The following is a 12,347-nucleotide window of genomic DNA, read 5'->3' on the forward strand; positions in this document are numbered from 1 at the left end:
CCGGGACTTTGGTTCTGTCTTGGCCAACACAAGCGAGCCCGCGGTTACTGGCTTTTTCTGAGCCGTGTCCCCCCTCACCCGAGTCCAGCCTCTGGGCACGGGGTCCTTTGTAAATGAGGTGGACGTCTCCCCTGCGCCCCGTGGCCGGCTTGTGGGCCGCTGTCCTCAGTCTGGGGTCCGGCTAGGAAATGGGACCCCGGCTTGGTGTTCCAGACCCATGCAGAGGCGGGGGGGGGCGGGGCACGGGCGGGACGGTGCCCAGTCTGCTGCCCCAGGCCGCGCTGAGGTCACTCCGGCACCCACTCCCAGCTCCTGTGGCGTCTCTCGGGGGGGTGGGGGGGGGCCCGGGCCAGACGCCAGCCTCCCGCGGCTCACTGTGTCTCAGTGGAGGGGGTGGGCTGGTGGCCTTGCGGGGGGTCCCTCGGGGGGATGAGGTGGGCTCAGCGACCCACATTTCTCTACGATGCCACTGTCATGGGCTCAGGCCCCGTGGCTGTGCCTGCCCCCGAGGGACCCCAGCGGTCTCACGGAGGGATCAGCATGGAGCTGGGGCCACGGAGGCAGCGGGGGGCCGAGGAGCGCCCGCGCCACCAGCCTTCACTACTGCCCCCTCCCCTTGCGGGGTTTCTGCTCTTTGGAGACAGAGGCCGTAGGTGAGACGAAGGCATTTTCTGTCACTGCCGCTTCTTCCGAGAAGCCTTTCCTGATTCACAGCTTAAGGGCTCCCATCACTGTCAGTCGAAGCTCCCAGACCACGTGCTCGCCTGGGCAGCGGGAGCTCGGCTAAGTGGTAGCTGCCGCCCACACGCCCACCGAGCAGCGGGTACGGGGGCCCAGCCCGGTGCCCGGGAACCGGCTGCCAGTCAGGTGGTCATGACTGTCCCGGGGGGCTCTGAGAGCCGCCGTGGGCGAGCCTGGCTTTGGGAGAGTCTCCGTGTCCGTCTCCCGCACGCCGGGCAGATGGCGCCTCCCATGCCCGGGGGCCGGGCCAGAGCACAGGCAGCGGCAGGACAGAGGTGGCTGGGCACGGCTGGCACGGCTGCCCGGGCAGGTTGGGGGACCTCGAGGGGACCCGGAGGCAGAGCACGAGGCCACTGGGACTCAGGGGTCAGGCGAGGGGGCTGTGAGAATCTGACGAGCCCAAGAGCGGGCAGAACCAAGGGGACAGGATGGCGGGTCACTGAGGACATGGTGGGCGAGGAGGCCGGGCTGCCTGTGCCCCCACGGCCCCACCTTCCAGCCGCCCTCTGCTCGCTTTTATTTTTAAAATTTATTTACTTCTAATTTTTTAAAAAAATTATAAAGTAGGGCTGGAGTGATAGCACAGCGGGTAGGGCGTTTGCCTTGCACACGGCCGACCCGGGTTCGATTCCCAGCATCCCATATGGTCCCCTGAGCACCACCAGGGATAATTCCTGAGTGCAGAGCCAGTAGTAACCCCTGTGCATCGCCAGGTGTGACCAAAAAAGCAAAAAAAAAAAAAAAAATTTTATAAAGTAGGGCTGGAGCGACAGCACAGCGGGGGAGGGCATTTGCCTTGCACACAGCCAACCCGGGTTTGATTCCCAGCATCCCATAGGGTCCCCTGAGCACTGCCAGGGGTAGTTCCTGAGTGCAGAGCCAGGAGTGACCCCTGAGCATCGCCGGGTGTGACCCAAAAAGAAAAAATCAAAAAAATTAATTATAAAGTAGTTCACGTTATTTGATTACATTTAATATTCAAATACCAGACACCTTCCCGCCACCATATTTCTATCCCAGACCCCACTCTCCGCCCCAAAGCAGAAGTGAAATAGTATAATATTTCCCTCTGGTTGCCTCCTACTTTGAATCCCATAAGAAGGGGTGCGGTGCTCTTGGAGTGCATGTCGGGTGGGTGTGTCCTGTGACGCAAATGCAGTCCGGGAAAAGGCTCACTTGTGGGTGGTGCTCGGCCCGGGCGTGCGTGTGGAGCGGCCGAGAGCCCGGCAGGGGTTGAGTTCTGAAGGGTTTTGGCTGCTGGGGCTGGGTCCCTCGGGGCGGGGAACGTCTGCTCGTTTTCAAGTGGGACCGAGGATGGGGCTGAGCTCAGGTGTCCACCAGGGGCCACAGGGCGAGGACGCAGCTCTCTCCACGCCAGGGACCTGCCGCCCCGGGGTCCCCTGCGGTCTCTGCGTGTCTCACACTTCCCGAGCCGCCCCGCGTGTCCCGAGCCGGTGGCCCAGGTGTCTGCACTTGCAGCGTTTCAGGAAACAGCGGGATGGTTCTTCCCCGCTTACCCACAGAGCGGCCCGGAGCTGCAGCCGGGGACGGGGTTGGGGGGGAAGAGACCTGAGCCATGTTCTTTGTGGCCCAAGTCTGTGGTCCAGTCCAAGCTTCTCCCCCTCGCTGTTGGGGTGGCGTGGGCCATGGGGTGCAGGGGGACCGTCATGAGGGAGCAGTGAGGCCCGTGAGGGACCTGGGAAGGACACACTCGCCGTGGACGCCGAGCAAGTGAGAGGCTGGCCTAGAAAGCCACGACCCAGCTTTTTCTTCCTTGTTGTTGTCCAAACCCAGCTGTGCTCAGGGCTGACTCCTACTCCTGGCTCTGTGCTCAGGGCTGGCTCCTGGCTCTGTGCTCAGGGCTGGCTCCTGGCTCTATGCTCAGGGCTGACTCCTGGCTCTGTGCTCAGGGCTGACTCCTGGCTCTGTGCTCAGGGATCACTCCTGGTGGGGCTTGGGGATCAGACGGGGGTGCTGGGGATTGAACCTGGGTTGAGTATGTAAAGGCAAGTGCCCTCCTCGCTGTACTGCAATTCTGGCCTCAACCCCATTTTATTTTATCCCTCCCTCCCTCCCTCCCTCCCTCCCTCCCTCCCTCCCTCCCTCCCTTCCTTCCTTCCTTCCTTCCTTCCTTCCTTCCTTCCTTCCTTCCTTCCTTCCTTCCTTCCTTCTTCCTTCCTTTTTGGGTCACACCCAGTGATGCTCAGGGGTTGCTCCTGGCTCTGTACTCAGGAATTACTCCTGGAGGTGCTTGGGGACCTATGGGATGCCGGGGATCGAACCCAGGTCGGCCATGTGCAAGGCAAACGCCTTCCCTTCTGTACTATGGCTCCCCCCTCCCATTTTCTTTGTTGTTTTTGGGTCACACGGCTGTGCTCAGGGCTGACTCTGGCTCTGTGCTCGGCGAACACTCCTTCATGGGGCTCTGGAGAAAGTACTCGATTCCCGGGGGAATGTGTGGTCTTGTTGGGGGGGGGTGGGGAGGGGGTGCAGGGGGGCGAGGTTGGCCCTGAATCTGCCTCAGCTCCCCTGTCACTGGGCTAGGGCCGTCTCTGGTCTTCAGCGCTTCACTTCGGAAATGTGGGGACACCTGGTGCGGTCACAGGCATGTGGCTGGCACTCTGCCTGGAGGGGTCACTCGGGTTCTTATGGAGCAGCGTGTGCCCTGGGCCCCGCCCCTCTGCCAGGCCCCGCCCCCTGCCCTGGCCCCACCCCTGACCTGGCCCCGCCCCCTGCCCTGGGCCACGCCCCTTCCCTGGACCCGCCCCTCTCCCCTTCCTGAGCTTTGCACAGCGCCTCCCACAGATGAGTAAGTGCATCTGAGGGTGCTGGGTGGCTGGTTTGGGGGCTGGACCGTCAGCTGACCCTTTGCCTTCCCCCCTGCAGTTCGCCCAGCTGGTCGCGCTCTACAAGACGCTGGGGGGAGAGAAGTTCCCGCTCATCGAGCAGACGTACTACCCCAACCACCGCGAGATGGTAGGTGCCCGCCGCCCCATCAGGCTCAGGGTCCCGCCACCCGAGGGTCTCGGCATCCCAGGGACGGTGGCAGGGGGACTGCGCGGCTGCTCTACGTGTGTGTGTGTGGGGGGGTCACCTTCTCATCCCCCGGAGTGGAACCCAACACCAGGGCGGAGTCCAGGGCACCGTGGCCAGCCACGAGAGCCAGATGCCCACTGACCAGTGCCCGGGAGATGCCCAGCCTCGGGGCCTGGGCCTGGCCCTGCCGTGGGCCTGGCGGGGTCTCTCGTTCCCAGCCAGGGGGCCCTGGGGTGGGGAGCCCAGGAAGACAAGGGTGCCTGCAAACTTGAAGGGCGGCCCCTTCAATAGACTTCAGGCTGGGGGGGTGGGTACCCCCACACTGTGAGGGCAGACGGGGCCCCGGGAGGCGTGGACGGCGGCCGCCAAGTCCCGGAAATGGTGCCAGGCGGGTCTCTCCGGAGGAGTGGGTGGAGGGGCGCGCGTGGCCACTGTCCCCCAGGGCCATGCTTACGAGCCAGGCTGAGAGCTTGGTTGGGTTCGGTGGGGTCGCCAGTTGGCCACACGGGTCAGGGGCCCGGGGGGTGGGCAGAGGAAACTGGGCAGAGAGGAAAACCTTAGCAGTAGCCCCTGCTTTTCTGCGGGCGCAGGGGAGGACATCCTGCTCGTCCGTCTCTGCGGGGTGCGGAAGCAGGAGGGGCAGGTGACGATGACCAGCGCCTCGCTGCACCCCCCCAACCCCGCTCTCGGGGTCTATTCCTTGTTGGGGCCACACCCGGCAGTGCTCAGGGGTCCCTCCTGGCTTCACCCTCAGGGAGGACTCCTGGTGGTGCTCAGGGCACCCTGGCTTGGCTGTGTGCCGGGCAAGTGCCCTCCCCGCTGTGCTGTCGCTATCCATGAGCCACAGCGAGCCACGCCACGCTGTCCCCGCGTTGCGTCCAACCCTCCCCCGTGATGACCCGCCGTCAGAGCTGCCCCCGCCCTGGGGGTAAAGGAGAGCGCCTCCCGGGGGCCTGTGCTCGGAGATCTCGGGGAGCCCCGCCCCAGGGGCGAAGATGGGGCAGGTGGGGAGGGGTGCTCCGAAGGAGCCGACTCTGACACCTGCCCCTGCTAGCGCGTGGTGGAGAAGAACGGGGAGCACTTCCTGCGGAGCACCTCCCACCCTCCAGCCCGGGGCGGGGGCCACGCTCGCCTGGCCGCCAGCCTGAACTCAAACCTCGAGTCAGGCCCTTCTAGGGCCAAGCCATGCGAGGAAGGTGTCCCTGGAGTGGGGGATGGGCTTTCTCGGAGCAAGTGAAGGGAACGTGCAGTCGGGCAGCCCAGGGAGGCGACACCCAAGTCTCGTCTGTCTGAGGGGACTCGTCACTGGCGCAGCCCCTCGGCCGGGAGTGGCCGGCAGGACGGGGGTGCGGGGGTCTCGGCCCGTCCCTCCCCGCTCAGACTCACGCCCCCGAGCAGACGCAGGCGTTCTTTCCGCCCCTCCCCACCGTCGGCTCAAGGACACCGCCAGGCGACCGGGCACCGCGGGTGACACTCACCGTGACACCTCCCTTTATCGATCAGTTCAGGGGCGAGAAGGCACATTTCCCGGGGTGGGGGCTGAGCCCCCGCATTTGCGCACGGCGCCGGAACCGGGGCTCTCGGGAGCAAGCCGAGGCCAGGGCGGCCTCCGGGAGCCGGACGCTGCCGGCCCCCCCGCGGGCTCTGTGAGGGGGTCTCGGACGCCCCTGCTCTACGGCTGACCGGTCCGGCTGACTTGGCCCTGCCGCCTGCCCGCAGTGACGTGGAAGTCCCCGGGCCTGGGGCCCTGCAGGGCCGGGGCGCTGGCCCAGAAGGAGTCACTCATGAAGAGGAAGCCCGCGTGCGGGGCGGTGGCGGTCACCTTGGTCTTGGGGCCCTGCACCCACTGGCACTTGTTGCTGTTGCCGTGTTTCTGGCAGAGGAAATTCTGGGCCTCCACGCCTTCAAACACGTGGTTCTCGAGCCAGTCTGTCCAGAGGCACTCATCCGTGTTCTCCGTGACACACGGATCCTTGGGGCACAGGGTGATCTAGGGGCAAAGACCGCGGTTGGTAGGGCCCGTGCGGTCCCCCCGGCCCCCCCCACTCCCCTCGTCCAGGGTGGACTGAGGGCATGGCCTGACCCCCAGGTTCCTGGACCCCTCTGACACACACAGACACACAGACAGAGACACATGCATAGACACACACAGGCACAGACACACACACACACACACAGACACAGACACACAGACACAGACACACACAGACACAGACACACAGACACACACAGATATATAGACACACAGACACACAGACATGGACATATAGACACACACAGATACACAGACACACAGAGACAGACACAGACACACAGAGACACAGACAAACAGATACACAGATACACACAGAGACACAGACATACAGACACACAGACACAGACACACACAGACATACAGACACACAGACACACACAGACACATACACAGACACACACAGACACACAGACACAGACACAAACACACAGACATACACAAATACACAGACACACACAGACATACAGACACACAGACACACACAGACACAGACACACACAGACACAGACACACACAGACACAGACACACAGACACACACAGACACAGACAGACACACACACAGATATATAGACACACAGACACACAGACATGGACATATAGACACACATAGATACACAGACACACAGAGACAGACACAGACACAGACACACACACACAGACACAGACATATGCCTACACAGACACACACACAGACACATAGACACAGACATACAGACACACACAGATACACAGACACACAGAGACACAGACACAGACATACAGATACACAGATACACACAGACACAGACATACAGACACACAGATACAGACACACAGACACAGACACACAGACACAAATAGACACAGACACAAACACAGATGCACACACAGACACACACATACACATACACAGACACACACAGACACAGACACACAGACAGAGAGATACACAGACACAGACACAGACACACAGATGCACACACAGACACAGACACACAGACACATACATACACACAGACACAGAGAGACACAAACACACAGACACACAAATACACAGACACAGACACAAAGACACAGACACACACAGGCACAGACACACAGACCCAGACCCACACACATAGACACACATGTACACACACGTGTGCATGCTTACACATACACACACACACACACACACACTCTCTGCTGCCTCCACCAGGCTGGGTTCCTTCTGCACGGCTGACCTCAGGCGAGCGAGCCGCTCGGGCCACCGGCTCACCCGGGCCTCCCCAGTGGGCATTTCAGTTCTTCCCGCGAGTCCCCCAGGCTCGGGCCCCCGGCGGCTCCCCTGTCCGCTCTCGGCCTTCCCGCCCACACGCCCTCCCGGGGCTTTCCGTACCCGGCAGGAGCAGCTCAGGGTGTCCAGGTGGTACAGGGCCTCCTTCTGGAAGTCCGAGATGCTCTCCCAGGTCTTCGCGTAGTTACACAGGTGGACGAAGACCTTGCCGTCGGGCAGAACCTTCGCTGCCGGGGAGAGGAGCACCCGGAGTCTGCGCCCGGGCCTCGAGGGACCCGGGCCTCGGGCGACTCCCCGCCCGCTCCTGTTCCTTTGCTTGGGGGCCCGGCCACCCCAGTGGGGCTCCGCATCCCGCGTGTGGCAGCCCGTTGCGTGTCCGCCGGTGCCCTCTGGGGCCCAGACTGTCTCCCACGGCCTTTGTGGGCCAGGGGGGTGTGGCTATGACCCCCTTGGCCCGGGCGCCCGGGACAAAAAGGATGTGTGTAAGGAAGAGTTTTGGGGGGCAGGCTCTTGCCCTGGGCTCCAGGCAGCCCTCCGCTGGGTGAGGGGGTATGCAGGCCTTGTGAGCCGACCCGGGGTGCGAGTGGGCCCTGAAGCACAGGCGCCTTCCCCTGTGTGTGCCCGTCTCCCCCCTCCCCGCTGGCCGCGGCTCTCTCCTCCCCGGGGGAATGCCTTACATGCCTTCCTGTCCGCTCTGGGCACCCCGCTGGCCCTGGCCCCGCTCTGTCCCCGACACATACCGAGTGCTCCGGCCGGGCGCCAGAAGGGTGGGAGAGACCCGCCAGGTGTGTGCACTCGGGGGCCGCAGGTGGGGGAAGGAGCTCACGCCCTTCCCAGAGCTGACCCAGCAGCACACTTGGGGTTTGGGGAGAAAACACCGCCCCTTGGGCCTGGGATGGAGGCAGGACCCCAGCCCGCCTCGTGGGGCTTCCTCTGCCATCTTTCTAAACATCTGGGGGCCCCGGGGGCTGCTGGAGACCCCCCTCGCGCAGTGACGCCCGGCTCTGCCCCAGCCCACAGATCTCTCGTGGCCCCAAACTGCGATGTGGCCTCGCGTGGCTTGGGGGCCGTGTGGCCCAGCCCGGCCCCAAGGCAGACCTGTTAGACTCGGGGGTCCCGGGAGGGCACGTGCTCTCCTGGGCTGCGAGCTGCCCACCCGGCAGCTGAGACCGTCACCCCCTGTGGCGCTTGAGACGGACGTCCAGCCACGGCCCCGGCACTGGAATCTGTCCTGTGCCTGTGTCTGCCGTGGGCGGGGGTCGGCACAGATTGGTAGCTGGGGGTCTGCGCAGTGGGAGAGGGGGCCGGGCGGGCCGAAACGGCAGCAGGAGGCGGGAGCTGGGTACCTGCAGGGCCGCCAGTGTGCCGGCATGCTCAGGACAGCGCAGGGAAGCTGGAGCCGGCCTGATGCCGGCGAGGGGGTGCTGGGGGTGACGGGGGCGGGGGGGTGGTCTTCCACTCAGAGCACCTTCCGGGGGCGTCTGGCAAGGTCCCGATGCCGAGCTGTGGCCCCTGGCTTACCACTCAGGACGTACTGCTGCCTGGTGAACGCTTTCAGCTTGGCCCCGCAGCCGTCGAAGGATGTGTAGAGGAACTGGATGCGCTTGCTTTTCAGCTTCTCCACGCCCTTAAAGAGCTGAAACAGCCACGGAAACACAAGAATGGGGGCGGGGCGGGGGTGCGGCTCAGATCTGTCGGGAAACGGGGTCCCTTTCCCAAACGGAAAGCCCAGAAGAAAGGCAAGTTTGGGATTTCGTGGCAGCAGAGAAGCCGGGGGGAGGGGGGTGGCTACATGTCTCCTGGAAAACTCTCGAGGCCCGTGTGGTTCCCGGGAGGCCCCCCCCTGCAGCCAGGGACTCGGGGCCTGACCCCCACCCCACCCCCTTGGCTCCCCACCTGCCCTCCGCCCCCCTGTAAAGCACACCCCCGCCCCCCCCACCTTTATCTGCTTGATGCTGTACTTCAGCATAGTGAGGTAGTGACCAGACTCCCCCTTTTCAAAGACCACCTTCTCGCCGGTGATTCTGGCCCGGACCACTGCAGGGGGGAGAGAGGGGGGCTCGCTGGGAATGCAGGGGCGCGTAATCCCCGAGACCCTGGACCGTCGCCCCGGGAATCGGGGAATCGGGGCTCAGTGCCAGTCTCACGTGGGTTCTCCTGGGCGGGGCTGGGAGGGGACCGGCCACCCCGGGGGGCAGCGGGTGTGGTCAGTGGGGACTCAGCCCCAGAGCCCACCCCGGCTTTGGGGGTACGGAGCAGGGTTTCTGGGAGGGGCCTGGCGGAGCCCCCCATGTGAGCGTGGCTAAGAGGGGATGGGGGTCGGTAGGACGGCGCGAGGGGCGTCCCGGGGGCGGGTCCGGCCGGGGGGGGGGCGGGCCCTACGCCGACTCGGTTGCTATGGCAGCGCCCGGCCCCGCCCAGCGGCCCCGCGGGAGGCCGGCGGGGCTTGGGAACCCCGGCCGGGCTCGGGGACCCCCCAGCCCCGTTCCCCGACCGGGCGGCCCGGCCACTCACGGATGTCCGCGGCGCACATGTGGACCTGCGGGTGCAGGGGCTGGCAGCAGCACTGGGGGTCGCGCGCCTGCGGCTGCCCGGCGGGGGTCAGCGGCGGCCCGGCCAGCAGCAGCAGCCACAGCGGCCAGGCCATGGCTCCGAGACCCGCGGGCGCAGGGGGCTGTGGGACCCGACCGGCCGCCGGACCCCTTTAGAACGTCCGGCCCGGCCCCTCCCCAGCTTTGTGAGGTGGGCCTAGAGCCCTTCGAGCCCCCGGGGGCCCCGCCCCCGTCAGCTGGGGGTGTCGGCGGAAGGGGGGGACCAGGACAGGCGGGGGGTGGGGCAGCTGGGCACCCAGCCTCAGGGGGGTCTGGGATGGGGGACAGGCAAGGAGCAGAAGGGCACACGGAGGGGGATAGGGTAGAGAGCAGAGGGTGAGGGAGGAGAGGGGCAGAGGGAGGGAGGAGGGGGATAGAGGGAGGGAGGAGAGGGACAGGGGGAGGATGAGAGGGGCAGAGGTAGGGGGCAGGGGGAGGGTGAGAGGGACAGAGGGAGGGAGGAGGGGGCAGAGGAAGGGAGCAGGGAGCAGGGAGAGGGAGGAGAGTGGCGGGGGAGGGTGAGAGGGGCAGAGGGAGGGAGGAGGGGGCAGAAGGAGGGAGAAGGGGTAGGGGGAGGGTGAGAGGGGGCAGGGGGAGGATGGAGAGGGGCAGAGGGAGGGAGGAGGGGCGGGGGAGGATGCGAGGGGCAGAGGGATGGAGGAGGAGGCGGGGGAGGATGAGAGGGGCAGGGGGAGGATGAGAGGGGCAGAGGGAGGATGGAGAGGGGCAGAGGGAGGGAGGAGGGGGCAGGGGGAAGATGAGAGGGGCAGGAGGAGGATGGAGAGGGGCAGAGTGAGGGAGGAGGGGGCAGGGGGAAGATGAGAGGGGCAGAGGGAGGGAGGAGGGGGCAAGGGGAGGATGGAGGGGGCAGGCGGAGGGTGAGAGGGGCAGGGGGAGGAGTGCGGCAGGGGCAGGGCAGAGAGCTGGGGCAGGCCGAGGCAGGTGGAGAGTGGCCAGGCCCCTCTGGGCTGCACAGGGGAGGCTGCCCGGGGCCTCTCGCTGCGGAGAGCCTCAGAGAAACAGCTGGCAGTGATAGGGTAGGCGGGAGAGAGGTGTGAAGGGACCTGTGAGTCTGTGTGTGTGTGAGTCTCAGTGTGAGTCCGTGTGAATCTGTGGGTGTGTGTATCTGCATGTGTAACCCTGTGTGAGTATGTGAGAGTCTGTGTGAATCAGTCTGCGCGTGTGTGTGAGTCTGTGTGTAAGTCTGCCTAGTGCATCTGTCCGTGTGAAACTGTTTGCGTGTGTGATAAGTCTGAGTGCATGAGTCTCATGAGTGCATATGTGTGCGAGTATATGAGTCTGTGTGAATCTGTGTGCATCTGCATGTGTCTTTGAGCGTGTGTGAGTCTAGGTGTGTGTATCTGTATGTGGGTCTGTGTGAATCTGTGTGTGAGTCTGTGTGAGTGTGTGAGCGTGTGTGAGTCTAGGTGTGTGTATCTGTATGTGAGTCTGTGTGAATCTGTGTGAGTCTGTGTGAGTGTGTGTGAGCCTGTGTGTGTGCACATGCGTGTGTGAGGAGGTGCCTGCTCTCTTGGCGGCCCTCGGAGCGCGGGGTCCGTCCCTCAGGCAGGCTGGGGCCACTCCTGCTCCGTCTCCAGTCAGCTCTGCCCGGAGCCATGCCACAGGGCTGGGCTGGCCTGTCCACGCCGTGCGTGTGCGTGTGCGTGACTCCACTCCGGGGAGCTCTGGGCCCCGTCCTCAGCACTTCCCCCAGTCGAGGCTGACCGCCGTGGTTTGCCCCGACAGCGCTGGCCTGGGCCCGTCCACAGCGCCCTCGGGGGATGCTCTCGTGTTCAGGAGCCTTGGGGGCCATCAGCGGGGTCTGTCAGGGGCTCTGTCCAGAATGGCCGGCTGGGCTCGCCCTGTCCAGCCCCGCTGACGACGCGCTGTCCAGGGCGAGTCTGGGGCCCGGGGCCCAACGGAGACGGGAGATGAAGAGCCGGGGGCCCGTTGGGTTCCCAGGCCGCGGCGCCCGGCTGGTCCAGGCCGCACGGGCAGGGATGCATTTGTTCCCGTTATTGTCATTGGCCGAGGTCCACTCACGTTTTGTCTGTGCAGAAAAGCTGAGGCGACGAGTTTTCAAGGCGTAGCAAGTGTCCAGGAGGACAGAGAAGGGCTGCCCGCGCCTGCCCCTCCCTGTGGGCCTGGGGGACGGGGGGATTTGTGACTGGGGTTAGGCTTTCAGGCCACGCCAGCCCCGTGCTTGGGGGCTGCCCCCAGCTGGTTTGGGGATTTTGTATTTTTCTTTTTGGGTCACACCCGGCGATGCACAGGGGTCACTCCTGGCTCTGCACTCAGGAATCACCCCTGGCGGTGCTCAGAGGACCCTATGGGATGCTGGGAATCGAACCCGGGTCGGCTGTGTGCAAGGCAAACGCCCTCCCTGCTGTGCTATCGCTCCAGCCCCTGGGTTGGGATCTGGCCAGGATTGGCCGTGCTGCAAGGCTGGGGCCCAGGCCTGTGCCATGTCCCCACTGATGGGGCGCGGCTGACCAGGCACTCGGCCACTGAGCTGGGCCCCCACCCAGGCCCCTCAAGCTTCTCCCGCTTTTATTTAGACCCTGTGGTCTGCAGAGTTGTTCGTGATGATTGCTTACAGGAATTCAGTACTCCCCCCACCCCACCCCCGCCCGTGACCTTCCCTCTGGCACGGTCTGCATGTTCCCATCCACCCTCCAGCCCTGCCCC

At 64.7% G+C, this 12,347-nt stretch overlaps 1 protein-coding gene across 1 annotated transcript in view; it reads left to right on the forward strand.

Moving 5' to 3' along the window:
• SYN2 (synapsin II) overlaps positions 1–12,347 on the forward strand; it is a 135,853-nt gene that overhangs the window by 105,639 nt on the left and 17,867 nt on the right. Inside the window, exon 5 of the mRNA XM_055136958.1 lies at positions 3,628–3,717. Coding sequence (XP_054992933.1) covers positions 3,628–3,717 — 90 coding nt within the window. The remainder of the gene's footprint in view (positions 1–3,627; positions 3,718–12,347) is intronic.

The sequence above is a fragment of the Sorex araneus genome, chromosome 4 (genome assembly GCF_027595985.1).
Source record: "Sorex araneus isolate mSorAra2 chromosome 4, mSorAra2.pri, whole genome shotgun sequence".
NCBI classification, from domain to species: domain Eukaryota; kingdom Metazoa; phylum Chordata; class Mammalia; order Eulipotyphla; family Soricidae; genus Sorex; species Sorex araneus.